The following is a 27,250-nucleotide window of genomic DNA, read 5'->3' on the forward strand; positions in this document are numbered from 1 at the left end:
AAGGGGGAGGGGCTGGCAGAAGGGTAAGGTTGTGAGAGAAGGGTGAGGAGGAGATGGAGTGCCTCAGGGGATGGGGTATCTGAAGGAGCAGGAGTCTGAGAGGACCTGAGAGGGGAGGCATATCCAAGGGGGAAGGGGTGTCTGAGGGGAGCTGTCTGAGGGAGGAGGCAGATCTAAAGGGGGTAAGGGTGTCTGAGGGGGGAGGCGTATGTCTGAGGAGGGAAGGGTGTTTGGGGGTACTGTTTGGGGGAGGTACATTAAAGGGAAGGAGTGTCTGAGGGGGGCTGTCTTGAGGGGAGGCATATCCAAGGAAGAAGGGTGTGTAAGGGGGACTCTGGGGGGGGGACAGATCTAAGGAGAAGGGATGTTTAGGGGGAGGTCTATCTGAGGGGGATGCAGATCTAAGAGGAAGTGGTGCTGAGGAGCCTGTTTTGGGGGGAAGCAGATCTAAGGAGAAGGGTGTCTAGGGGGGCTATCTCAGAGGGAGGCAGATCTAAGGGGAGGGGGTGTCTGGGGGTGCTGTTTGGTGGGGGAGGCAGATCTGAGGGGAAGTGGTATCTGAGGGGGCCCTGGGGGGAAACAGATCTAAGGAGAAGTGTGTCTGGGGGGCTACGTCGGGGAGGCAGATCTAAGGGGAAGGGGTGTCTGGGGGTGCTGTTTTGTGGGGGGACGCAGCTCTAAGGGGAAGGGGTGTCTGGAGGGTGGGGAAGGCAGGTGCAAGGGGCAGGGGTCTGAGGGCTAGGCAGCAGGTTAGGGAGGGGCGTCTGTGGGAGCAGGGCGGGGTGCGATGCGGGGCCGTGGGCCGCTTCTGGCCCGCTGTGGGCTGGCAGATGAAAGCTGGGGGCTGCTTGAGAGCTGGACGAGCCAGCCTGGGGCCCAGCGCCATGGGGTGGGTGTGAGGTTCAGAGCGAGACAAATCTGGGATGGCCAGAGAGAGGGACAGAGACCCAGAGACGCAGAGACGGATGAGAGGTCAGGTGCGAGAGTGGCCAGAGAGGCGGTGGTGGCAGAGCTGGTGTGGGCGGGCGGGTGGTGAGCCAGCGAGTGTGAGTGAGCGCGAGTGAGCGGGAGCAGTGGGGAGGAAGGCTGGGGGCGCCGTGGGTAGTGATCGAGGCATAGAGCGAGGAGGCGGCTGCGGGAGGAGAGGCTGGGAGGAAGGGTCGGCTGGACGTGGGTGGAGAGGGTGGCGGGTGGCAGGACGGGTAGGCCTGGGGGAACGCCCACTCCACTGACCCTTGTCTGTCTCTCCTGCCTACCCCGCCTGTCCCGTGTGTCTGTCCCAGCCTCTCTGCAGGGCTGGCTCCACCATGGACTGTAGCTGCGTCTCCGACCTTCTCTTCGCCCCGCCCGCCCTGCCGGCTCTCTGGACCCCCGGTAACTGGCCCTGGCCTGGACCTCCCGCCCCTTCCCAGACAGCCGACTCCTCCTCTCTGCACCTCTCCCTGTCCTCCCTCCTCTGTCCGGGTCTTTCACATCAGTCCCCTGAATGCACCCCTCTCATGAAAAACTTGGCTAAAACTTCACAGCCAGATGTCCCTGCCACCTGCCTGCTGGGACGTGAGGGTCTTTGGAGGGTGGGGGAGGTATTGGGGTCCAAAATGGACAGGATCCAGGGGTCTGAGGTCCTGGGTCCCGGCTGTACTGCTCAGCCTGCTCCCGCCCAGGACCTGCGGGCAGAGAGAGGCAGGGAGACTGGAGATGGCCAGGCACTGACGGAGCAGGGGCGGGAACCAGAGGGGGCGCAGACCGGGCACAGGTGGACAAATGGACAGGGACTGCCTGGGCAGGGGATGTGGAGACACGGCCCAGCCTGCCGGAGCCCTGGGAGAGAGGACGGCCTGCTCAGAAGTGGACACTCAAAGCTGGGGATGTGGACAGTAAGACTGGCTTGGATGTGCATCTGAGTCCAAGTCACACGCCCCACAGATGGGCTGTGTGTGTGTGTGTGTGTGTGTGTGTGTGTGCACGCACATGAGCCTGGGACTCTTGCCTGCTTATACGTGGGGTCTCAGAGTGTGTCCCTGTGTCATGCTTCAGTGCTTCTGGAAGAAGGGGTCATGCTGGGAGAGTCTGTGTCTGTGCAGCATCTGTCTTTGTGTCTGCTGGTGTGCCTGCTTGCACACGCACAGGGGGCTCCCTGGGTGTCTGGGCTGGGTGGGTCGTGTTTCTTTAGGATGTCAAGCTTGTATTTTAGGACTGGGGGGGAGGTGCGTGCCAGCTCGCCAAGTCGGTACCTGCCTCAGTGGGGTGAAGAGCCTGCTCCCGTTACTTCTGGGTCTGTGTCGGGGTCCAGAATAGACTTGGTGGGCTTCGGGCTGTGCGGGTGGGTGCCCCCCAGGCTTCCATGTTGGGGTGTTTGTCAGGGGCTTTCTTGCATCTGTGTGTCACTGAGTGTGACGGACTTTGGGGGACTGTCATAATGCGTGTCTGTGGGCTGAGGTTGGGGGTCCTCTCTGGTTGTGTACATCTCAGCAGGTACAATATATTTGAGGACATGCTTTTGAGGACAGATGGTGGTTCCAGATTGGCTTGTGTATCTGCTTGTGTATGGCCAGTTGTGTGCTGTCCTCTCTGGGGGTGCCTGGGTGTGTCTGTGATCGAGTGGCTTCCCCACTAGGATGTGTTCCAGGTGTGGAATGGGCCAGAGCTTGTGAGTTAATTGAGCCCTGACACCTGAAGGAAGACCCAAAATGGGGTGGAGAGAAATTCTCCTTTTGGGGAGGAAACTGGCCTTTGAGCCTCCGGCAGGGAGGCCTTAGCACCCACTCTGACACACCAGGCAGCCCAGATGGGAGCCTTCTGCTCATGCCTCCCACCCCTGAAATTCTAGGAAGCCACGGAGGGCAAGTGGGTTATGCGGCTGCTCCCCCAGCTTGGTGGTGTCTCCCCCCACCTCGGTGCCTTATGGCTAAGCCTGCCCTCTATTCTCATGCCTGAGCCTGGGGTCTTGGAGGGAGGCGGGGACAGAAGATGTAGCCCAGGACTGAGCACAGAAGCGGGACCCAGAGCCTGGGGCCTTCTGGATGGGAGGGAAGACTGAGGGGTGGACAAGACCCTCCCATTTCCATCCAGCTTATTTGGCGCATCTGGACAATGGGGCACGGGACGCCCCTCTGAGTGTGAGGTGTGTTAACGCAGAGCGAGCTGTGGGTCTTACGGAGCGCGGGTGCCTGTGTGTTGTGGGTCTGGGAGGGTGTTTTATAGGCGTGGCACCGCCCCGTGTGTGCCTGTCAGGCTGACGCACGTTTCGATGCTGCACTCACCGGCTCCACCGCACTGTGTTAGCTGGGCCTTTCGGGTCCTGTGCGTCTCCTGTCGTGGCGTGTGGCTAGTGGGTCTGTTCGGAGGGGACTGAGATGTGTGGTTGTGTGTTGGGACGGATGTGCAAGGCTGGGCGTCCGGCGGGCTTGCCTCGGTGGCACGTTGTGCTTGAGGCGCTGTGCCCCAGCAGGAGCGCGGCACTCGTGCACCCGTGTGCCGTGGTGTCGCCGGGCATCCCTGGAGTGTGAGTGGACGTCTGTGTGACATGTACGCTGTAGGTATCTGCTGACGCATGGTGCTCTCAGACCGATGGAGCACAGACGTAGGGAGGGGCCACAGGACATGAAATGTATAAGTACGTGGACAGGGGCAGACACAGGTGCACTGGCCTAGCCTGGCTGTGCCAGCGTGGGGTCAGTGGAAGGCTTTGGGGAGAGGAGGAACAGGGCACAGGGCCAGGGAGGAGGGGAGACAGCAAGACAGGGGTATTCCAGAGAGCAGGAGAGACGAGAGGCCTGCTGGGGCAGAGCCAGAGGGGGGCAGCGGGAGAAGGGCGATCAATGAGGAGGGGGTGCCCCCTCCCCAGTCCTCCCCACAGTCAAGGCTGCAGGAAACCGGACCCTCCCATGCTCCACCCCCGGACGCTGAAACTGGGAGAGTTGTGCCAGGGTAGAGGATGAGGCTACAGGTGCCACCCCAGGGTCCCTGGACACCAACTGGGGTAGAGAGAGGAGGAACTGGGTCCCTAAAGATGCCTGAAGTTGGGCAGCTGCTCATCAGAGACCAGGATTCAGGGGAGGACCGGATGCCTCCTGGTTCCTGAGTCCATGCAGGACCTAGAGCCCCCGACCTGGTGTCCTGACCCAGGGCCCCTCCCCTGCCTCCTGTCCCAGGATTTGCCTTCCCGGACTGGGCCTACAAGCCGGAGTCGTCCCCTGGCTCAAGGCAGATCCAGCTGTGGCACTTCATCCTGGAGCTGCTGCAGAAGGAGGAGTACCAGGGGGTCATCGCCTGGCAGGGGGACTATGGGGAATTCGTCATCAAGGACCCTGACGAGGTGGCTCGGCTCTGGGGCATCCGCAAGTGCAAGCCCCACATGAATTATGACAAGCTGAGCCGGGCCCTGCGGTGAGGAGGGGCAGGGAGAGGCTGGGCCCCTGCCCCCTGGGAGCTTGGCCTTGGTCTCCTGGGGCAGAATGCCTCGGATCCCAAGGCGCAGGGATCTATGTGGGGTAGCTACTGTGATCACCTGTGAGTGGGAGGGAAGCAGGGAGGAAGGCCGGAAGCCAGGATCCCAGCCCCTGCTCCACCCCTGCCTTGCCACCTTGGTTAAGGGAACTTCTGTGAGCCTCAGTTTCCCCAAACTGTTATGCTCTGTGCACTAACAGGAGTCAGGGGCTCCCTCTTTCCCTCCCTCGGTGCCCCTCCCCAGCATCCCCTCCTCCTCCCTCTCCCCACAGCTACTACTACAACAAGCGGATTCTCCATAAGACCAAAGGGAAGAGGTTCACCTACAAGTTCAACTTCAGCAAAGTCGTGCTTGTCAATTACCCACTGTTGGATGTGGCAGCAGCCACCACGGGCTCCCCACTGTTGCTGACCCCTGGTCCCTTTGGGGGTACCCCTGGGCCAGATGCTCCTCCCCTTAGCCCTGAGGTGAGTTAGGACACTGGGGTCCCAGAACTGGGTGTTTGGTGCCCCCTCCCCAGCCATCAAGCCCCTGGGGACGGGGCAGCCAGCCTGAGCAGTGCTGCCTCCCTCACCTCCCTCTCCAGACCCTGCAGACCCTGTTCTCGGCCCCTCGTCTGGGAGAGCCAGGGGCCCGGGCGCCCCTGTTCACCCCTGAGACAGACAAGCTGCGTCTGGACAGCCCTTTCCCGTTCCTGGGCTCCGGTAAGAGCCTGCTGGCGTGGGTGCGTGGGGGGCATGCAGCCCGTACCTGAGGGAAGAGGATGGGTAAAGATGGGGAGAGGCAGGATGCAGGAAGGAGGCCCAGGGCGAGACTGTGTGTGTGCCTGTGTGTGTTTAAAAGCCCCAGGAGGATTTGGGGAGAGGCAGGGAGGAGGGAAACTGGGGTGGGGACAGGCTGGGAGAAGGGCTTTTAGGGCGTCAAAGGACTGGGAAGACCAGGGCAGAGCTGGGGGAAACCACGTGGGGGTGGAGAATGGGCAGATGTCGCGTGGGAAAGACAACGGGCAGACCCAGGTGGACGGCGCAGGGAGGGGGGGTCCCTCCCCATGGTGGAGGTGTGCCCAGCCTAACTGCCCCCCTATACTCCCCAGGTGCCACCGGCTATTCCAAGCCCCCTGGCCTGCTGGGTCCTTACGGCCGCGCCTTCCCAGACTACCCCTGGAACTTTAACCCATACCTCACTGGCCCCTTCCCCAAGCTGCCCCCCTCTCTGTACCCCCCGCACTTCTACCCCAACCCTCTGGCCAGTTCTCTGGGCCACCTGCCCTCAGCAGGGGCAGGGGGAGGCCCTACAGCTTCACCCCTACTGGCAGCAGCCGGGGAGGGCCTGGGCCCGGAGCGCCCCTCGGGCCTGGCAGCAGCCCCTCGCCTGGCACTGCCGGGAGCTGGGGGTCCAGAGGCCGTGCTCGGCGGGAAGGATGACAGTGACTCGGAGCTGGAGATCACGGATGTCAGCGGCTGCAGCTCTGACAGCGAGGGTGACGAGGGCCTCCCTGTGCCTCCCAAGGCCAAGGCGAGCAAAGGGGGGATCGGCAGCTGAACCGGTGTGGGGTGAAGGGTTCTGCCAGGGCGGGGATGGGGGCAGCCACTCGTGCAGCAGCCTCTGCCATGGCCGGGTCTGCCCTCAATGTCCTGCCTGAGGCCAGGGACCAGCCCTTGACCCCTTCCAGGACCAGGCACCTGGCTGCCCACGTTCCCTAACCCCAGGTTGGGGGGGTCTCACCTCCCCCCTCTAGAGGGGGAGGGAATGTGATAGCCTCCAGCCTCCTTCCCAGGCTCCAGTTTGAGGGGGGTCCCCACCTGGCCCCACTCCCAAAGTGCAATATGGCGCCCAGCCTCTCCTGCCCCCGCCCCCCCCCCCGCCCTGTGCTGTGACCTGCGTGTTTGTGCGGCTGTGTCTCCCCTTGTGCCGGCCCCAGTCCTGACACCCTCCCCACACAGGCCCCCTGGGACAGGGAGCTCAGAGCAATAACCCCGCCCCCAGCCCCCACCCAGGAGGGCCCCCTCCCCACCAGCTCCCCATAACCCCCACCAGCCACCTCCAGAGAGTTTACTACAAAAATAAAAGAACGGAAAGGAGTGTGAGCCGTGGGGGAGCCCGGTGTCATGGATGACAGGTGGGGCTCGGTGTGTGTCGGGGGGTCACCTGGGGAGTCACTGTTAAAGCACAGGAAAGAAGGAAGGAAGAACTGGAGAAAGGCAGGGGGGACAGACCCAGGAAAGTGATGCCAGACAGTCATGAAAGGTCCCAGAAACCACTCCACAGCCCCCACCCCACCCTCACACACACAGATCTCTCCTTAGATAATATATATTAAAAAATAAACCTCCAATTCAGGGTATAAAAACAGAGCAAAGGCACTTGGGGGTGGGGAATGGAGGGGTAGCCCCCCCCCCAGGCAATACTGAGATGGCCCAGGGTATGGGGGAGGGGTCACTGTGGTCCCCCCCGAATGAAGCCCTGAGTCTCCCAAGCAGAAGGCAGGAGGGAGAGAAGGCCAAGGCCGAGGGGAGGTTGGGGGGAGGCAGTGATCCCAGCTGGGCCCCCCAGGCATGGCCCCCCCAGCAGCCCAGCTCCCTCTCCTCAGGCCCTTGGGGTTGGAGATGCTGCGGCAGCTGTGCGGTGGCAGCCGGTGGCCCTCAGTCTTGCGGAAAGGCCTGGGGGGTGTAGGAAAAGGGAGATGGGGAGAGATGAAGAGAAATGGAAAAGGGGGGGAGGAGGAGGGTGGAGGAGAGAGGAAAATGAGGGAGAGAAGGATGTGGGGAGGGAGGATAAGGGGGGGAGGAGGAGGGGGAGGGAGAGAGGGAAGACAAGGGAGAGGGAAGATGAGGGGAGGAGGAGGATGGGCAGAGAGAGAACACAGGAGAGCCCAAGAAGGAGAACAGACAGAGACAGGAGGCAGACCGGGGAGACGCAGGGAGACAGCAGGATGGGGCTGTGGAGAAGGGAGCCCCCGAGATGCCCACTCTGGTGCCTCCCCTCTGGGCGGAGCTTCGGCCCTCTGGGTCTCCACTCACCTGCCCGGGGCAGAAAGCCTCAGGTACAGCCAGGCTGCGGGAAGCTGTTCTCCCCAAGCTGAGACAGGAGGAGTCGCAGGCGACAAAATTCCTCCTCCACCTCCTGGTTGGGGAGTCCTCGGTGAGGGGGGGGGGTCCCTAGGAGGGGGTCCCTCCACCGAGAAGGCCCCATCCTCCCCCCCCCGCCCCTCCCCCCAGGCCACCACCTCCAGCTGTTTCATGGTCTCCTCCAGGCTGAGCAGCTTCTCCCGAATCTCCTGGGTCTGGGTCGGGCTCTGGGAGCCACCCCCTGGGACCCCATCCCCTTCACGGGGAGGCCCTGCCCCACTGTCTTCCTCCGAGGGAAACAGGAGCTGCTTCAGGGATAGCACTGGCAGGGGCAAGGGGACAGAGTCAGAAGCGGGGCTGGGAAAGAGGCCGGGGGCCTGCAGGGGTGGAGGGGAGATCCTGAGGGGAAGGTGGGAGCCAGGCTGCAGGTGGGGCAGGGGGGATAGAAAGGGGGTGTAGAAGAGAGGCAGGGAGGGGACACCGAGGATGGAGGGTGTCCAGGGAGAGGCTGAACCGAAGGTCAAGGGAGGGACAGAAGCTGCAGAAAGAAGAGGGGTTTGGGGCCACCGAGGGTGGTGGTGCAGGGCCTGGGCAGGAAGCAAGGTGGAGACACGGGCTAGCGGCAGCCTCGCCTGGGCACCGCTGGCCTACCTTTCTCAAGGGCCCTGGCAGCGAGCTGGCCCTCGGGGACGGGCCTGCAGTAGGGCAGGAGGGTGCTGAGGATTCTCTCTATCCGGCCTGGGTGGGGGAAGGAGAAGCAGGGGGGGTGCTCAATTCCCACCAGTCTCCTCAGGACACCCTACCCCTACTCCGCACCCCCACAAAGGCTCACCGTCCCCTGGGGGTATCTCTCGGCCACCCCCGTTGCCATTCTCCGAGCTGCTGAGCAGGGGTTCTCGTGTGCTGGGGGGAAGAAGTACTGGGTGACCCCACGGCCCTGGCGGCAGCAGGAAGACAGCAGGAGGTGGGGGGTGGGGGTGTCCAGAAACAGAACAGAAATTGAGGAAGGGAGATGGAGACAGAGGGGCCTGGACGGGGGCCAGATGGGCTGTGGTGGTGGGACACACACACCTGTACACACATGCGCCTATACACATGCACAGAGACAGGGCTGGGGCTCAGGTTCTGGAGACTCAGAGAAGTCCCCCCTGGCTCCTCAGCCCTCCAATGTCCTCCCTTACCTGCTAGGGCTGGGCCGGGATTTGGGGCGAGAGGCGGGAGCAGGGACCTTCAAGGATCCAGCAGTGTCGGTGATGAGGGAACACCAGCTGGGGAGACAGGTCAGCCCGCCCCGGGGCAGGCTGTCAGAGGCCCCCCAGCCTGGGCCTCCATTTCCACCCAAGCTTAGAACCCAGACCTCCTTACTTTTTTCGTTCCGACACAGTCTGGGCCACCAGTTCATATATCTGGGCCTCCTGGTCCCACGTAAAAATGACATAGAAGGCTTTGTGATCTGCAGGAGGAGGGAGAGGGGGGTTCAGAGCCAGGGTCACCCCAATGTGCACCTCCCCTGAGCTTGGGCTAGAGGCGGGGGCAGCCCCTGATGGCCATGGCCTTAGGCTCCCCCAGCTCCTGCCATCCCTCCCCTGCCTCCTCCCGAGGCCTCCCTCTCACACCCCCTCAGCCATCAGGCAGCAAATCCCCAGTCTGGCTCTCTCCACGAAACCCCTAGAGCCATGGTGCAGCTTCCAGGAAGCACATTTGCAAACCCCTCCTCACTGGGCTCCAGTCTCCACATCTGCTCCCCTATGGTCCCCAAGAGGTAGCCAGGGGGAGTCTTCAAATCCTGATCAGAGCTGGCTGCTCCTCCGTGCAAACCCCTGGGGAGCTGCCCAGCTCCCTTCCTAAGACCCACAACCCTCCTGGCCCCTGGCCAGGCTCCGGGGCCCCTCTCGCATCTTCCCCCTTCTCTGGCTCTGCGGTGGCCTCGCTCCCAGCTCTTTCCAAGGGTCCCCTCCCACTCCAGGGGCGGGGCCTCACCGGTAGCCACCTCGCGGGTCATGGCGGACGTGAGCCGCAGCACGGGCCGCAGCATGGTCTTGCCGTCGGGCGTGGGCGTCAGCGTCCGGCTGTGGGACTTGAGCAGCAGCCGCTCGTCTTGGCGCTGGAGCAGCAGCAGCAGGTCGTCCAGCAGCAGCACGTGGACCTCTGCGGGGCGAGGCCGGGGCTCAGCATCCCCGGGCCCCGAGCACCCCCTCACGTCCCCCTGCCCCCCCCGCACTCACCTACAGCCTTGTCCTTTGTCACCCGCCATGTCAGCGGGCCCTCATGCACCAGCTTCTTTTTGGTGATGTCCAGGTTCTGGGGGCAGGAAGGAGTCAAGATCAGCGCAGGCCCGGCCAGAGGACGGCAGGCAGGGGTCAGGATGGGCAACTGGCGGGGGCTGAGGAGGGGTTCCAGGAGGAGGGGTGGTGGCTCTCACTCCCCACGTGCCTTATCAGAGAATCCCCGGGGCAGGAGGGTCAGGGCTGGGCGTGGGCAGGGGAAGGCCAGGGAGAGACGGGGAGGTCAGGGCAGGCAGGGCCACCTTGAACTCGCTCAGCATGGGATCGTTGCTCTGCCGCAGGTGGGACAAGTCCAGGCGCTTCTGATAATCCTTGAGCCGCTGGAGTGGGGAAGGGAGAGTCACGGGGACAACCCAAGGGCTGGCTGACCCCCAGAGACCCTGAGGGGCACAAGCCGAGAGCGGGGCTCGACCTCCAGAGAAGGGGCCCCAAGGTAGACAAGACAAAGGCCCGCCCCAGCCCCGCACGCGGACGCCCCATCGCCCTGGGTCCCTGGCCACGGCCAGGGCCAGGCTCACCAGCAGGTCCTCCATGTCACGCACGGCTTGGTTCACATGGTGCAGAATCTCCCGGCAGCACTCGGCTGCCAGTTCCACTCTCTCCCGTTCCACCGGCTCTTCTGTGGCAAAGGAGAGACCAGTCCCGGTGAACCCCAAGCCGGGAAGCTCCTGGCCCCACCGCCACGGTGAGAGACAGGACGCCGGGGCCCCGTGGTGTGGGCCGCGCCCACTGGCACCTGTGTTCTGCCCGATGCTCTGCAGGAGCAGGGGGTACTTGGTCAGACGCTGCATCTCCGTGGGGATCATATCCTTCAGCTGCAGGCGGCGGCACCGCGGGCGGCTCTCCGCCTCCTGCGGGCAAAGCAGTGCTGAGGGGGCCCGCACCGGGGCGCGCTTTGGGGACCAGCCCCCTCCCTGGCCTCCACCTTACCTGCACAAAGGCACAGAACCGAGGCTCCTTGCGCTGCTTGACTTTGAGCTGCTCTAAGGCAAACGACTGGCGGCTGCAGAAGCGGGAGGAGATTTTCTGGAACCATTTGCCTTCGGCACCATCAAACTACAGCGAGATTCAGGCCAGGGAGGGTGTCTCAGGTGGGATTGGGAAGAACAGGGCCTCACGTGGGAATAGCAGCCTCGACAGGAGGACAGGGTGAGACCCCCCTGGGTCTTGATCGGGGAGAGGCCTGAGACCTGGCCTCCCGGGGCCTGGATGCCAGGTCCCTGGCTGGAAGGAGGGGACCCCAGGGGGGCAGGGGCTGGGCGCCCTCACCCGGGCCAGCAGTACGTCTCCGATCTCCTCAATGAGGTAGCCACTATCCTGCCTCCGCTTCATTAGCCGATCGAGGAACAGGGCTGTGGAGAGCGGCGAGGGAAGGGAGTGTTCTGTCAGGGCCCGAGAAGTGGTACGCAGAGCTGATCCAGAGGTGGCGGAGGTCGGGATGCAAGTGTCTGATCCTTGGGGCCCAGGGGCTGCCCACCCACCCCACCCATGCCATGCGCTTGTTGATGTGCCCCCTGGAATGTGAGCTCTGGGGGTCCGGAGCTGCCCCCAGGGATAGAAAAGAAGCTGCCCATGGGAGGCACTCAAGGAGAAGGTGCTAGGCTCCCGGTCTAGCTGCCGAGGCCTTGAGGAGGGAGCCGGTGGTGGGGCGCACAGTGGGCCATGGCCCTGCACTCACAATGCACCTCGATGAGCTCGTCCAGGCTGGGAAAGATGTTCTGTAGCTCCTCCTGGGAGAAGAAGCCCCCTTCTGCCATGGGCTGGTAGAAGAGGTCATGCAGCACCCGGAGCATGCGCACGTGGGCGGCCTCTGTCACCAGCAGCTCTGTGGGGCCACCGAGCAGGAAGCATGGTTGGGGAGGGTGCAAATGATGGGGCGCAGTCTCAGACGCAGGCTCGGGGTGGGGGACAGGGATGACTCTCTCTGGATGGAATTGTTTGCCCCTGAAATAGCCCCTGAAGAATCCTTATCCCATTGCCAGTTGTCCTTGGCGGCGGCAGGCAGCCAGGGTGACCAAGGATCCCCGTGTGCCTGGCACCGATGCCTTTCCCAGAACATGGGACTTTCAGTGCTACACCTGGGAAAGTTCCAGGTGAACTGGGATGAGTTGGTCGCACCACCAGCAAGCCTGCAGCTGTGTTTAGTGTCCAGCAAGTCTCTCGGCCTTGGTTTCTGGAACAATGATAACCCTTTACACACACGTTGATAGCTTTGGAGCCAGGGACCCCCCCAGAGAGAGCATGCCTGGGTTTCAGGGGCCCGAGGAGTCCCAGGAGACTCAATGCACAATTCTGTTAGGAATATTTTTCTGATGAGAGAAATGGCTGTGCTGTCGGCTACAGTAGCCACTAGCCACATACAGCCCTTTAGATTTTAATTGAAATAAAATACAAAATTCAGTTGTCAGTTGTCCTTGTCACATTTCAAGTGCTCAATGGCCATTATGTGCTGGTGGTAACCATGTTGGACAGATGCTACATGTTTTCATTATTCCAGAAAATCCTATCAGATAGCACAGCCTTATGTTTTGCTCATAGCCTCTAAAGCATCTGTGACACAGAAAGTACTCACCTACTGCCCTAAAAATTCCGAATGAGTACCCTTCTTACTATAAAGCAACTTGTAAATAAACTTCCACACCAGAGTTTCCAAAGTGTGCTACCTTTGCCAAACGCCCTCCCCACACCCAGTTTGAAATCACAGAAAAGAATCAAGACAGAAATGAAACTTCCATCATCTCCCTGCCCAGAAGCAAGCACTGATAATATACTATCTTCCGAAACTTGTCCCCGTGGGACCTTTTTTGCCCGAATGGTCAAGATCATGGTAAGAGCAGTCACGCTGGAATGTTCTTCCCCGACCCCACACCGTGCTAACCGCTTCACGTGAATCACCTCAGCTCCATGACAGTCTTTTGAGGTAGGAACTATTACTACCCAAATAAGGAAACCAAAATTTACGTGAGAAATACAACTTAATATACCTGGTCCAGCTCTTACCAGCACTGCCCTGCGCTACCAAAAAAAAAAAAAAAAAAAGAGAACCTCACAGGAAATGTCACTATGACAGCTGACAGCCACAGTCCTGTTCCATGAGTGGCTGCTCCACCAATTTACATAACAAATGGCCCTCAGTGGAAACAGGCTGCCTTCAAGCTGGCCTGTGGTCACTAAGGCGGGATGGACAGCTCCCTGTCTCTCTGCCAGAACTGGGTGGTGTCCCTGGTACTCACCGCTGATGACCTCCTGCCGCTTCACCTGGCTCTTGGGCAGGCTGTGCAGGGTGCCAACGGGGACGAGCTCCCGCCAGCCAGGGGGCTCTTCCGGTTCCAGCTCTAGTCCTGACCGTCCCGGGTCCCCTTCGTCTCCAGGCTCAGGGCTGTGAGACAGAGGCCTTGTTAGGGCCCCAGCTTGGGGCATTTCAGGGAGGAGACTTCCATTCCTGGTGTCCAACACCTGCCCCCCCCCCCACCGTGGCCTTGGCATTTGACGCCTCCAAAGTAGCCCCTGCTGCAGAACAGCCCCCAAATCTCTAACACAGAAGAGCCCCACCCCTCTCCTTTGACCTCAGTGACCTTAGCGGCCAATACCCAGGTTTCTGTAACTCTGACAACAACCCCTCCCCCACCATCCTCCTGACTCTCCAGGCTGCCTCAGTAGATGGGGGAGGAATGACCTACGTGGCTCGTCGGGCAGGGCCAAGCACGGCCGTGGCAGAGCTGGGGTCCATGTCCACGTCACTCCGGGAGCGGCCCCCACCCCGGCCCTTAGCCCCGAGGCTGCCCCGGGAAGGCCGGCGGCGGTCACTCACCCGCAGGCTCTCCGAGCGCCCCAGACGCCCCGATAGCCTGGACCCCGAGGCCAAGGACAGAGTCAGGCAAAGACCAGGACAGAGAAAGGGAGAGACCAAGACAGGGACAGAGACAGGGAGAGACCAAGACAGGGACAGAGACAGGGAGAGACCAAGACAGGGACAGAGGTGGGGAGATACCAGGTCAGGGACAGACAGGGAGAGACCAGGACAGGGACAGATGGGGATCAGGGTAGGGGAGACCAGGACAGATATCAAACATGCAACAGAAGAGAGGAGAGAGTCAGAAGGAGCAGTGGGACTTGGGACTTTGGGGTGCTGGGGCATTGGGGGTGGTCAGGAGGGACAGGGAAACTTGGTGGGGGTGGGGAAGGAAACCCAGTATGGATTACAGGACTGACCCCTCCCTTCCCTGAGGCAAGGGGATGGGGTTGGGCAGAGCAAGGAGTGAGGGAGGGAAGATTTCAATACTTAGCTCTTCTGCTGGGAGGGTGATGTCCCCACCCACCCCTTGCAGGGTGAAGGGGAGGGGGTGGCCCATGGGGAGAGGGGAGGGGCTGGGAGAAATGGGGGAGGGGCTAGCCCTCCCCCCACCCAGGGCCCGGGCACCCACCTCTTCCACCTTCTGGGGAGAGAGGGGCACAGGGTCAGAGGAGGACCCAAATGGAACCCAACTCACCTCCCCCGCCCACCACAGGGTCCCCAAAGCAGCGGCACAAGGACAGGCAGGGGGCAGAGCCTGCCCCCCAACTGTGAGGAGGACAGGGCCCCCAGGCTTGGAGCACAGAGGGTGGGGGAGGGAGGACAGGGCACTGGGAGGCAGGAGCAAGGCGCAGGGCGGTGGCTCAGAAGAGGAGGGGAGGGGATGAAAACCTGAAGGGGTGAAGGAGGGGGCAGGAGGAGCCCGGAAAGAGGAGATGGAAAAGAAAAAGTGGAGGATGGAAAGAGGAAGCAGAAGATGGACAGACGGAGGAGCAGAGCACAGTGGAGATGGCTCGGGGACAGCAGGAGCAAATGGCAGCGCGACACCCGGCACGCGCCTCCCCAGCCTAATAAGCCCCTTCCTGCACCCAGCACCCCCCACACCCGGCTCCGGGCACCTCTCTGTGTCAGCACCCTCCTCGGTGCTCTCCGGGGGTGCCAGGGGCTCCAGGCTGGCCGGGCCCTGTGGGGGCGGGTCCCCCAGCTCTGGTGCGGCATCAAGACCTGCGGGGCGGCGGGGGGAGAGCAAGGCTGGCTGCCGGGCCCTTGCAGCCAACCCATACTCTGGGGGCCTCTATCTCCTCCCGCGGAATGGGGCAGGGCGGCTAAAGCCACCCAGTGCCTGGCTGACACCAGCGGCTACCCTGCACTTCAGTGGGGGACGGACCGATGGAAAGGCCTCTGAGAACATGGCCACGGACAGCTGTGGCCAGGGCAGTGAGGAAGCCACAGAACCAGGGCAGACTGGGGGCTCTGCGTGATGCCTCCACAGTCACCCCTTCTCCCGACCCTCAGCCAGGACTTGCAGGAAGAGGGTAGACCCCTTTCAGGAAGACTGAGGCTCAGACAGGGCTTCCAAGATATAACCCGACTAAGCTGCAGAGCTGGGACTTGAACCCAGGCCTGGCCAAGCAGTTGCCTCAGATCCACCAAGGAGACTGACAATGTACTCAGAGAGGGTTCTGGGGGCAGATGGGAAACAGTCCAAGGAGGGGGCTATGCGTCATCAGGGTAGAGGCTGGAGCCTGAGACGAAAGCCATGGAACAGGTGAACTGAAGGAAGGGGGGTGGTTTCTTAATAATTCTGGTGACCAGGAGCCCGGAGCGGCAAGCGGAGAACTGCAGGGTGGTCTCTCTGGGGTGGGGTGGGGTGGGGGTGCTCAAGAAACTCACCTGGTTCCCGGTCAGGGCTATCTCCAGATAGAGGGTGCAGAGAAACTCCAGGGACATCCTGCCCAGGAGCCCCGAAGTTCCGGTCCCGGGAGGGCACCCCCAGGCCTCCCCTCTTTTCCGTAAGGCCTGGCTTCTCAGCTGGGGAGACATCAGGGGGCAGGGGGAGATGAGAGCCCAGCACCTCTAATCCACAGCAGCCTGTGCTATAGGCCCTATTTTCCCCATGGCCCAGGAGCACCCCCCAACCGTCCCCCAAGCCCCAGGCTGGCTTCAGGACCATTACCATCAGCCTCGACTTTGAGGTGTCGGAAATCTGGGGCTGAAACGAGAGATGGGACCATGAGGCGGGGGCGGCATGGGGAAGCAGGGCGGGCGGACGCCGGGCAGGGCACCTCACCCTGAGGCTCTCCCCGGTTCCAGCGGGCAGCGTCCAGGAAGATGCTCAGGCCTTTCTTGGTCTTGGTTGGCTCATCTGACCGCCGGTTCCCCATCATCTGAGGGAAGTAGGGAGAGTGAAGAAGGGGCCATGCATCTCTGAGACCCCAACAAAGCAGAATCAGACCCCAGGAGCCCAGAGTGACGGGGCTCCCCAGGGGCCTCTGGGGGAGGAAAGGGCCAGGTTCGGGCGCTCTGAGGGAAACACCTTTTTTCGGAAGAAATTCCTCCCCGACTTCTTGTCCCCGCTCTTGGTCCGCACCCCAAGGTGGCGCATGTACAGGCTGATGGCGTTGACCACAGCGGCACTGTGGGGAGGGGACGGTGAGGGCCCCAACACGTGCGCAGATGCACACACGCCCATGGCCGCAGGGACACTACTGTCCCCAAGCCTTCCCCTCCGCATCTGCTTCCCGCCCCAACCCCACAACCGCTTCCAGCTGGGTGTCTGAGGAAGGGGGAGAGGGCTCCAGAGGACAGGGCCAGGATGTTCCACGCCCAGGCCCCTGATCCCCGGTCCTCCTCCCTGGGGCCCAGGGAACTAAATGTCTCTCCTGCCGTTCTCTCTGCTTCCATCATCACCTCTTTTCCTCATCGGTAGAGATGGTGTGTCTGCAAAAAGAAGAAAGGAGTTTGCAACAAACTTGCTAAGCCTGGGTCCCTGTCCACCTGGCACAGATGTCCAGGGTGCTGTCCCCTTAGAAGCGGGGACAGGAGAGAGGGGAGAGGCAGAGAGGGAGAGGGCCAAGGCTACAGGGAAGCAGGAGCACAGCAGGCAGGAGCGTCTCTTGTGAGCTCGGAGCTTCAAGGACAGGACCCAAGTGCCAGGCCCAAACACAAGACCATGGAAAGCCCTGGAAACTGGGAGGGTGCCCCAAAGCTAGGAAGAGACAACACCAAACCAGATGAATTACTTATGCCAGGACCGGGGAACCCAGAAGTCAGGGGAAGAGCCCAAAGGTTAAGGAATGAACCCTGAGGCTGTAGGGACCCTCCCTGCCGGGCTGGGGAGGGGGCAGGCCCCACTCACTGCATCTCCTCCAGGTGGGTCAGCAGCCGCTCGGCTAGGTGCCGCTCCCGTGCCTCAAAGCTGGCCCGGTCCCGCCCAACCCAGGCCTCCAGCTGGGTCAGGTCATGCTCCCAGGGCGTCATGCCCATGAGCCGCTTGGAGCGGAAGTCCTCCAGCAGCCGGCTGACGGAGGCCTGCTGGCTCTGCACCACCTCCTGCACGAACTGCCGCTGGACGTCCTCGGAGAGGAGGTCGGGCCGTGTGCGGTCTGTGGGGACACGGGCAGGGGGCTGGGGGCCAGTTCCACCCGCCCTCAGACCCCGACGGCCACGCTTCCTCGGGCTGCCGTGGCCAGGAGGGCAGGACAGTAATCTGTGCCGTCCACGGGAGCAGGGGAGTGTGGCCTCCGGCCCTGGGGCTCCTCGGGACAGTTGACCCCTGCCAGACACCCCTCCTTCACCTGCAGTCCCCTTCCCTCTGCTTACCAAGTTCAAAGGCGACAGTGGGAGGGACTTGTACCCGCAAAACCTGCTCGGGACAGAGAATGGAATGAAGGGGAGGACCAGGCAGTGATGGGGTCACAGGACTGCAGCCCAGGTGCCCGCTGGGAATGATGGTCTGAGAGGAGGGAGGGCCAGGCTGGCACAGAGTCTCCCAGGACCAAGGAGTGGGGGGACCGGGGCCCCTCGAAGGTGTCTCTCACCGCGGTCTTGTCCAGAAAGCTATGGTAGAAGTCGAGGAAGGCCTTCTTGGCCTCCTTGGGGCCCAGGGAAGCCAGCATGTCCGCGTGAAGGCAACAGAGCTGGGGAGACAGAACGTCACCTGTCCTCTCCCCCCAGACCCAAACTACACTCTACCTTGAAAAGCCTGAGGCTCAAATCCTCTGGTAAGCGCTCCCTGATCTCCACCATCCCCACGCCCAGGCCCTGGCCTCTCTTGGCCTCCCTGGGGCCAACTGGAGCATTTGCTGATTTTCTATCCTGTGAAATGGCTGTGGTTTGGTTTCCTGCCATCTCCCGCTATGCTGAGAGCTAGGCCTGTATCAGGTACCGTTCTAAACCCCTGACCCACATTAACCTGGTCAATCACAGGCATTATCGTTATCCCATTTTACAGATGAGAGAACTGAGCTCGAGAAGCTTACCCCAGGTCACACAGCTAGTTAGTAGCGAAGCTGGGATTAGAATCCAGGCAGCCTGTTCCCCTACGACCCACAGCCTAGAAATACTGCAGAAACCTGAGGGTGTGTGTGTGTGTGTGTGTGTGTGTGTGTGAGAGAGAGAGAGAGAGAGAGAGGAAGGTTGTGACTCATCTGTGCCCCAGAGAGGCCCCATGCACAGTGGCACAGTGAGGGCTGGGTAAATAACCAGGTGGACCAGCGGGGCTCACTCATTCATTCACCACTCATTCCCCGAGCTTGCCTGTGTGTCAGCCCAGTGCTGGGTGATGCTGGCAATGCGCTGCCAACTCCAACCTGTCTTGGCTCCTGGGGCCTCTCGTCAGGTAAAGGACATGGTCTGCGTGCTAAGGACTCACCCCAGTAGGGGCAGGACTCTATTTCTCTGCCGTAAACACTTTCAACCAATCTCTGCACACCCCCAAACTCCATGAGAGGCCAACAGGAAGCAGCCCAGGGGACCATAACTATCTCTTGGCTGCTTTCCTAGCTGAGGAGGTGAGGGGGCCGCAGGAGGACAGATTCCAAATGCTGGGGGCCATCCGGCTCACCTCAGCCAAGCCCCAGGCCCTGGCTAGGCCTGTTTCCACATCTGTAAAAGGACATGGCAGCCAGCACCCTCCCTGGGCTGAGTTCCAAGAGCTCGAGTTCTAGAAACCTCAGGCTCAGTAGGGGGACCTCCTTGCCCAGAGGGCCATAGCCTCCATTCACAGGGGAGGGGCAGCTACTTTTCTGGAGAGAAGGTACTTTCCCAATTTCCTGGCAATTTCTGAAGCTTCGGGGGTCGGTGGATGCGTTCTTTCTTCTTGCACCCCTGGGGCATCCCGCCCTGGCATTTCTCTCGGTGTCTGGTTTCAGGAGGGCCCTGCTACACATTTCCAGTCCAGTCCAGTGCTCTGGGCTACATCCAAACTGCAGCCTGCGCTGGGCAGTACTGGGTCTTCTTGGCATGGGATCCTTGTCCACAGAGTGCCCCCCTCCAGCCCACGCAGTGGCCTCTTCCTTCCTAAGTCACACACTGGGCTCTCTAGACCCTGCAGGCGCTTCCGGGCAGCGCAGGGCCACATCTGCTGGGGCCCAGGGAATTTCTGCCTAGTATCTGTGGAACATGAATTATGCTCGCTCTGCCTTGCAGGCTGCTGGCAGGCGTTTGTTTCTGGGCCAGCCTCACCTAGGAAGACTGGTGGCTTCCTCCCATGCCCCGGCCCTTATGACGGGCTGGTGGCACCTGCCAAGGTCACAGAGGAGCACCCTACTTCCGGGGTCAGTGGGAGAGGGTGCAGTCATGGATGGGGGACATAGCCACGGGCAGGGAAGGGGGTTGGGGAGTGTGGTCTCTGCTAGCTTCTGGATTCTCTGTTGCTCTCTGTGTGACCCTGCTGTGAGTAGTCTCCCACCTTCACTCGCTCCTCACGGCGATTTGCACAGGGCACTTGCAATCTTGCCTGGGTCACATGGCTAGCGCTCTGGCTCCCTCTTTCTAGATCTTGCGCTATGTGTTCTGATCCTGTTTTCCAGACCCTCCCAGCTCATTTTCACTAGTCTCTCTCACTGAGCACTGCGGCCTGTCCTGGCCCCAACCCTCCCTCTGCCCATGCAGCCCTGCCCTCACCAGAGGTCCCGGTTCAAACTGCAGGGCGACGTGCTGCAGGAGCGCCATGAGGTGGGCAGGCCGCCGCTTCACCTGCTCCAGGCTCTGGAACTGGCTGTTTTGCTCCTCTGCGTTCTGAGGGCGGGGAGGGAGGTGAGACAGTGGGGAGCAGAGGAAGGGACTTGGGCTTGACCCTTCCCCTCCCTGGCAGTGGGGTCCACACCGTAATGGTGGTGGCCAGGGCTGGTGTCAAGGGACGGTGGATGAGATTTAACGTTATAACGGCGGGTGATGAGGACAGGCATTAGGAGATGGAGTAGGGATCTGTGCTGTAATTAAGGGGGGTGGTGATAAAAACCGGGGTTCGAGTAAAAAGTGTGGGTGTCAGTGCTATAACGGGGCATCAAGGATGGGGTAGGAGGGGATGAGGACGGTGGTACCCAGATTACAGAAAGAGGAGCGGGCAGTGAGAGGAGGCAGGGGGCAACATCCCACGATGGACCTAAGGAGGGAAGGGACACTGAGGATGGGACCTGAGGGCTGGGACCCAGGGAGACTGGGACAGAAGCTTTTCCACCCCGTCTCCCCCTCACCGTCTCCAGCTCGTTCTCAAAATCCTCATCCTCAGCCCCGATGATGCTGACTGGCACCAGGCCAGGCCGCGGTGGTCCTGGGGCCTGTGGAAGAGGAGGTCTGGGTTCAGCTCAGGGTGCAATCCCACCTCAAAGTCCTCCAGTCCCCTCCCTCCAGGCTCTCCCCACTCACCAGCCCGCGGGCGATGTCCTCTGCCTCCATGGGCTCCACAGGGCTGGGGAAGAGGAGGGGCCACGGTTAGGGGGGGCAGGAGGCAGCGGCACAGGGCGGTTACTCACAGATTCCTGGCCCAGGTGTGAAGGTGAGTAAACAGCCTCCCCCCCTCTCCCGGCCTCCGCAGCTCAATGGGGCCTCTGTGTGGCGACAAAGAGCCCTTCAGAGGCCAGCCAGGGCGGGGAGCCCAAGGACAGGGAGCCTTGGGAGGGGTGGGGAAAGCTATGGAGGCCCAGGAGCCTGGGTCCATAAGAGAGCTATAGCCATGAGAGCCTGTAATTTGGGGTCTCTAATGGAGGATGGGCTGGGGCCTTGACTCCCGGGTCTAAGGGCCTGAACTCCTGGGTCTGAGGGAGCAAGGGGCTGGGAGTCTGGACTCCTGGGTTTGAGGGAGGAGGGGGCTGGGGGCCAGGACTCCTGAATCTGAGGGAGGAGGGGGCTGCGGATTGGGTCTTGGGTCTGAGGAAGGGGAGGCTGAGGGCCTAGACACCTGGGTCTGAGGAAGGAGAGACTGGGGGCCTAGACTCCTGGGTCTGAGGGAGGAAGGGACTGGGGGCCTGGACTCCTGAGTCTGAGGGAGGAGGGGGCTGCAGGTTGGGTCTTGGGTCTGAGGAAGGAGGTGGCTGGGGGCCTAGACTCCTGGGTCTGAGGGAGGAACGGGCTGGGAGTCTGGACTCCTGGGTCTGAGGGAGGAGGGGGCTGGGTGCCAGGACTCCTGAGTCTGATGGAGGAGGGGGCTGCAGGTTGGGTCCTGGGTCTGAGGGAGAAGGCGGCTGGGGGCCTGGACTCCTGGGTCTGAGGAAGGAAGGGCTGGGGGCCTGGACTCCTGGGTCTGAGGGAGGAGGGGGCTGCAGGTTGGGTCTGAGGAAGGAGAAACTGGGGGCCTAGACTCCTGGATCTGAGGGAGGAAGGGACAGGGGGCCTGGACTCCTGAGTCTGAGGGAGGAAGGGGCTGCAGGTTGGGTCTTGGGTCTGAGGAGGGAGGTGGCTGGGGGCCTAGACTTCTGGGTCTGAGGGAGGAAGGGGCTGGGAGTCTGGACTCCTGAATCTGAGGGAGGAGCGGGCTGGGGGCCAGGACTCCTGAATCTGAGGGAGGAAGGGCTGGGGACCTGGACGCCTGAGTCTGAGGGAGGAAGGGGCTGGGAGTCTGGACTCCTGGGTCTGAGGGAGGAGTGGGCTGGGGGCCAGGACTCCTGAGTCTGAGGGAGGAGGGGGCTGCAGGTTGGGTCTTGGGTCTGAGGGAGGAGGGCGCCGGGGGCCAGGACTCCTGAATCTGAGGGAAGAAGGGCTGAGGACCTGGATTCCTGAGTCTGAGGGAGGAAGGGCTGGGGGCCTGGACTCCTGGGTCTGAGGGAGGGGGGGCTAGGGGCTTGGACTCCTGAGTCTGAGGGAGTAAGGGGATGGGAGTCTGGACTCCTGGGTCTGAGGGAGGAAAGGCTGGGGACTTGGACTCCTGGGTCTGAGGGAGGAGGGGGCTGCAGGTTGGGTCTGAGGAAGGAGAGACTAGGGGCCTAGACTCCTGGGTCTGAGGGAGGAAGGGACTGGGGGCCTGGACCCCTAAGTCTGAGGGAGGAGGGAGATGCAGGTTGGGTCTTGGGTCTGAGGAAGGACAGGCCGGGGGCCTAGACTCCTGGGTCTGAGGGAGGAAGAGGCTGTGAGTCTGGACTCCTGGGTCTAAAGGAGAAGGGGGCTGGGGGCCAGGACTCCTGGGTCTGAGGGAAAAGGGACTGGGGGCCTAAACTCCTGAGTCTGAGGGAGGAAGGGGGGCTGCAGGTTGGGTCTGAGGAAGGAGAGGCCAGGGGCCCAGACTCCTGGGTCTGAGGGAGGAGGGCGCTGCAGGCTGGGTCCTAGTGAGGCACGGCCTGGAGGCTAGCAGAGTTGGGAAGGTTAAAGGAAAGGTAGAAAGGAGATAAGTGTGTGTGTGCTGGGGGGGCTCTCCTAAACCTGACAGGCTTGGGGCCGGATGTTGCCTCTGAACCCACCAGCCCCACTTCCTGTGACAGGAAATCTAATGGCAAATCCCCAACCCCCAACTCTCTCCTCGTAACAAAACAAAACTGAATCTCCTTTCCTAAACCCAGAAGTTGCTTCCCCTTAGGGACCACGTATCTTCCCCACTTCCAATCCCAGAAAACAAGGAATGGTCCTCAGCCAGCTCATCCCCAAGGTGTGTCTGTCTCCCCGGCCCTGCATCTGTCTGTCCTGCTGGCTCTCCTTCCTCAGCCAGATCTTTCTGGCTGTCTGTCCCTTGAATGTGCCTTTGCTTCAGGTCTTTGCTTCTCTTCTCCCTGTCTCCTTCCCTCTCTCCCTCCCTTCAGACCTGTCTCACTTTCCCACCATCTCTGCCTCCCCTCCCCCTCAGCCACCTCACCCTAACCCTGCTTCTGTCGCTATCTTTCCCCTCTGTCAGTGTCTCTGCCTGTCTTCCCACATCTGGTTCTGCAGCTACCTCTCTGCGTCCTCTCGAGTCACTGTGTCATGTGCTGTCCCTCATCTCTCTCCCATCTCTTGCTGGCTCTCCCATCTGGTCTCCCTTAGAGTCTCCACTTCCCCCTGCATCTTCCCACTATCATCTGTGTCCTTAATTAGTCTGACTAATGCCACGCGAGCCCGTGTCAGGAGGGAAGGAGCTGTGGAGATGGGGTGGGGTGGACCAGTGGGGGGAGCTCTCCCCACAACCCAAAGCTATTTATAACACTGGTCGCCTGAGACTCACTCTTCTGCCTCCTCCACAGGCCTCTTCCCCTAGCACTCAATAAACGGTGGCTATGATTTTGATTATGATCCTGAAACAATGATGCTTTCTGGAGTGTCCCTATGCCATCCCATGGGTTCCCCAGAGCACACGACATTTTTATTCTCTTCCACAGAGCGTCTCTCCAACTTCAAGCTTGGGTAATTTAAGATTTGAGCACTGTTAAATCTTCACATAAATAAACTTGCAAACCGACGCCAAAAAAAAATAGTGATTATTTATTACAAAAGCTAAACTTACCTAGCACTTAACAGTGTGCTAGGCATTGCGCCAAGTGATTCTCACATCTGAACTCACTTAACGCTCACAACCACAAGCACCCCACGCGATTAGTATTCCCGTTCGAGATGGAAAACCTTCACCAGGCCACCAGCTGCAACTTCTGGGCTGGAAAACATGACGGCGCACATGGAAGGTCCATGCTCACCCTGCTTGGGGCGGGGGGGGGGGGGGGGGGGAGGTTCAACAGAGGCAGGGAGATTCCAAAGAGGGCAAAGGAGAGGACACACATTATGTGACCAAATGCTCAGTGCCAAGCAGGCCCCAAGTCACGCACCTGATGCATACTGTCTCCTTCATTCCTCATCACGGAAATACGAAACAGTAGCTAGCATTTAATGTGCGCTACGTGCCATTAAGTATATGCCAGGAATAACATTACTGCTTTACATTTATTAACTCATTTAATCCTCCAAATGACCCCTGGAGGTCAGTTTTATAACTATTTTCATTTTATGGAAGAGGAAACTGAGGCACGGCTTGTAAGAGACAGAGCCAGGATTCAGACCCAGGCAGCCTGGCTCCAGACTTTATGCATTTAACTAACAGAATGTGCTGCTTCAGAGCATGGGGAACCCCCACCCCAACCTTAGGAAACTAAAATGTGAACCGAAGTCGAGGCACATCTGGTCCCTTTATGGTGTCTGGGAAAGTCAGGGGTATGTGGGCACTGGGACTTGGGCAGGAGTGCGGGTGGCTGCTCAGGCTGCTTCACGACGGCTTAGGGCTCAGACAGCATCCTGGCAGGGAAAGTGGGGGGTTGGCTGCTTAGGAGATAGACGGTGAGGGCTACCACAAAGGGTAATCATACACTGAAGCTGTCAGATGGATCTGCAGGCAACTGAAAAGGCCTATGGTCCAGCAGAGGGCACACTGTGTTCATGGGACTGAGGGTGGTGATGGTCAGGGAAGGTTTAGAAGGTTCTTAGAGGTGAGGGTTCTAGAGTAAAGCAGGCACCAGTCGGGGACTACCCGGCCGCCTGGGTTCTATGCAAGGTTCAGGGTCTATAAGACACTGAGTGGATGACCCTGGTCCCCAGGAACCTCCAGGAGCCTTAAAGAACTTAAAATACAGAGTAGTCAAGGTAAGTCCATGAGGGGCCCTTGGAATGTATGAGGCTCCAGATTCTATTCTACTGGCAAGTTGAAACAGGAGGATCTACACGGAGCTGAGGACCACACCGGATGGTGATTCCACATGTAAAGCAGCCAGTCTATGGGACCTATGGACACTTACAAGGGGAGAATTCTACAGGAGCATGTGGTGGTCCCAAGACCCAAGATCTACAGGGCCCAGGATTCTAGGGGGTGCTACTGACCGATGGGGACCCCATATCTTATAAGAAGCCAAGTTTCCGTGGGGGGGGGGCAGCTAGCAGGAAGCTCGTGGGTCTGCAGGGCCTTGTAATTTATATGGAACGTGGCGCATCTACATCAGCCCCAAAACCTACGTGGGACGTGGCGGGTCTACACGGGCCCCAAATCCTACTACAGGGGACGTGGCGGTGCGCACGGCTAGGGATGATGAGGCGGACCTGCGGAATCAAGGTCTGACGCTCGCCGGGTCCGCGTCCCTCACCTGCTCCTGCTCGTAGTAGAATCCACCGCAGCCGCCAGAACCGAAGCCTCTGCTCGCCGGCTCCGGGTCCCCCACCCCGCCTCCGAGTCGCTCTAGCTGCCCCAGCGTCTACCTTTGCTTCCAGCTCCACTCCTCCCGCCGCCGCTCTAGCCTAGCCGCTGCCTGGCTCCGGCCCGGGCGACTCTACTCCTCCCGCCGGCCGCTCTAGCTCTCCACTGCGCCACGCTGGCCAGAAAGGGCCGCTCTGGCCTGCCTTGGAGGGCTGGCGTTTCCTTATCTCGACTGCCCCTGTCACTCTACTGTGCCCCGCCCTCTGCCCCCGCCCCCCAGCCCGACTAGAGAGTGGTTCCAGCCCCCCGGCCCGGGACTCAATCCGAGATCGCCGAGTCGCCCCTGGCCCTTAGTCTCCGGCCTGGGTTCCCCGCCCTATCTTGCCTTTCTAACTCCGGAAACAGCTGAATTTCCAAGGCGTACACTGATTTTCCCGGCACCCCCACCGCCCCGGCCGCACACTTTGTGCTGGAGCTGTAAAGCAAAACTCCTGGGTTCCAGCGTACCTTTCCCGCTGACATGCCGTGAAATCTGGAAAAAATAATTACTTCTTACCGAACCTCAGTCTTCCCACCTGTACAATGGGGGGAGATCTCCAGCTCTGACACCTGCAACCCATCTCTCAGGGTATAATTAATGGCCCAGAAAAAGAGCTTTCCAAAAAATGCTTTCAAACGCGCTCTACAACTTCCAGCTTCACAGCGGCCTACGGCGCGGTTATTGACATTTTTCCTTTTTCGGTGGCCCTAAAGCATGTGGGGTTGGAGGACGGTGCTTGAAAGCACCTGTAAGTTCAAATCCCAACTCTACTCGCTCTCACGGTGTGTGTACCCTGGGACGAGCCGGTTCCGCTCCCTGAGCCTCAGTTTCCCCGCCCGTACAATGGGAGTGATCATCCGTCCTCCGCTGGACGGTTGGGAGGCCTTGACCACGGCCTCGCACCCTTCATCCCCACTTACTGGCCATTCGGCAGCTATTAGTTCTCCTTCTTTGCCCCCTTTGACAGATGGGAAAACTGAGGCCCAGGGAGGGGCGGCCGCTGGATCCGAGGGGCGCCGAGGGGGCCCCTGCACTGCCGGCAGCGCCCCGGCCTCCTCCCCCCCCACTTCCCCTGGCAGCCGAGGGGCGGGAGGCCGGGCGGGGCCAGGGACGGTGTACCTGGAGTCCGCGCGGGGAGGTGACCGGCGGGGCGCCCGAGGTCGGGCTCGGCGATCCCGGGCCCTGCGTCCCGGCTCCCGCTTCCTGGCTCTGGCGGGGCAGGAAGTTGGGGCGTTTTTCCGGAGGCCCCCGCCCCGCCGCCCCTCCCCGCTTCCTGCCCGCGCCCCGCGCCCGCCCGGCACCTCCGCTTCCTTCCCCTTCTAGCCGCCCGCCCGGCCCCTCCTTTCCCCGCTCGGCGGGGGACCCGCAGGCCCCCGCCCCGCCCCGGCCCCGCCCAGCTCCTCCCGGCTTTGTCCGTGGGTCTGTCCGCGGGCCGTGGGCTCCACGTTCCTCGCCTTTACCGGGTGTCCGCCATCTCCTCCCCGGCGGGGTGGGGGCCCGCTTGCCACAGCCTCCCCTGCTTTCCGCCTGGGTCTCTCGGTCTTCCTCTCTATCATCGCCTCGCTGTGCGTGTTCTGTCCGCGTCCCTCTCTGTCTGCCCCTCTGTCTCTGCTTTCTCCGTGGGGGGTCTTTTCCTCCCGTTTCCGGGCCCCTGCATCTCCGCGCTGTCTCTCCCCTCTGTCGCTTCTCTTGTCTTCCCATCCTCGGGTCTCTGTATCTTCCTACTTGGCCACTTGGGTCATTTCCCCAACCACTGCTTTCTCTAGAGTCCCAGGGGTCAGCCTCTCCGTGTCCATTTTTCTATGGACCCTTCTTTCCTTTCTCTCCTACTTTCTCTCTGTCCCCGTATCTGTGTCTCTCCCTGATTCCCTGTCCCCTCATTGTCTTTCTCTTCACTTGTTCTGTCTCTCCATCACGATCTCTCTGTGTCTCAGTCTCTCTTCCCTTTCCCAGGAACCCTGCATCCCCATGCCCCCCGGGGTTCTCCCACCCCCACCCCCAGATGAGAGCCATAAACTCTCCAGGTGCCCCTGCTGCAA

General features: G+C 61.2%; 2 protein-coding genes across 4 annotated transcripts; one reads left to right on the top strand and one right to left on the bottom strand.

Moving 5' to 3' along the window:
• The first annotated feature begins 680 nt into the window (after positions 1-680).
• Positions 681-6,288, top strand: ERFL (ETS repressor factor like). Its single transcript, XM_008709717.2, has 5 exons — positions 681-1,374; positions 4,155-4,389; positions 4,722-4,917; positions 5,037-5,154; positions 5,544-6,288. The coding sequence occupies exons 1-5, from the start codon at positions 1,308-1,310 to the stop codon at positions 5,990-5,992; spliced, it is 1,065 nt and encodes a 354-aa protein (XP_008707939.2). The 5' UTR covers positions 681-1,307; the 3' UTR covers positions 5,993-6,288.
• Positions 6,289-6,747: 459 nt separating this feature from the next.
• ARHGEF1 (Rho guanine nucleotide exchange factor 1) lies at positions 6,748-26,519 on the bottom strand. 3 transcript variants are annotated; one of them, XM_040634062.1, is made up of 31 exons: positions 26,331-26,519; positions 20,467-20,509; positions 20,295-20,378; positions 19,723-19,836; positions 17,637-17,735; positions 17,419-17,461; positions 16,955-17,201; positions 16,507-16,536; positions 16,133-16,232; positions 15,887-15,983; positions 15,773-15,808; positions 15,490-15,627; positions 14,715-14,820; positions 14,228-14,239; positions 13,484-13,651; positions 13,037-13,182; positions 11,482-11,628; positions 11,073-11,155; positions 10,734-10,859; positions 10,540-10,654; positions 10,322-10,422; positions 10,046-10,123; positions 9,744-9,819; positions 9,499-9,666; positions 8,884-8,971; positions 8,700-8,786; positions 8,351-8,421; positions 8,170-8,256; positions 7,677-7,840; positions 7,471-7,573; positions 6,748-7,110 (listed from the first exon to the last, which is right to left on the bottom strand). In XM_040634062.1, the coding sequence occupies exons 2-30, from the start codon at positions 20,494-20,496 to the stop codon at positions 7,490-7,492; spliced, it is 2,925 nt and encodes a 974-aa protein (XP_040489996.1). In that variant the 5' UTR covers positions 20,497-20,509; positions 26,331-26,519; the 3' UTR covers positions 6,748-7,110; positions 7,471-7,489. The 3 variants fall into 3 exon arrangements, with proteins under 3 accessions (XP_040489996.1, XP_040489994.1, XP_040489995.1); XM_040634060.1 differs by lacking the exon at positions 26,331-26,519 and adding an exon at positions 23,504-23,544; XM_040634061.1 differs by lacking the exons at positions 13,484-13,651; positions 14,228-14,239; positions 26,331-26,519 and adding an exon at positions 23,504-23,544.
• Positions 26,520-27,250: the final 731 nt, after the last annotated feature.

The sequence above is a fragment of the Ursus maritimus genome, unplaced genomic scaffold (assembly GCF_017311325.1).
Source record: "Ursus maritimus isolate PB19 unplaced genomic scaffold, ASM1731132v1 scaffold_19, whole genome shotgun sequence".
Classification (NCBI taxonomy): Eukaryota; Metazoa; Chordata; class Mammalia; order Carnivora; family Ursidae; genus Ursus; species Ursus maritimus.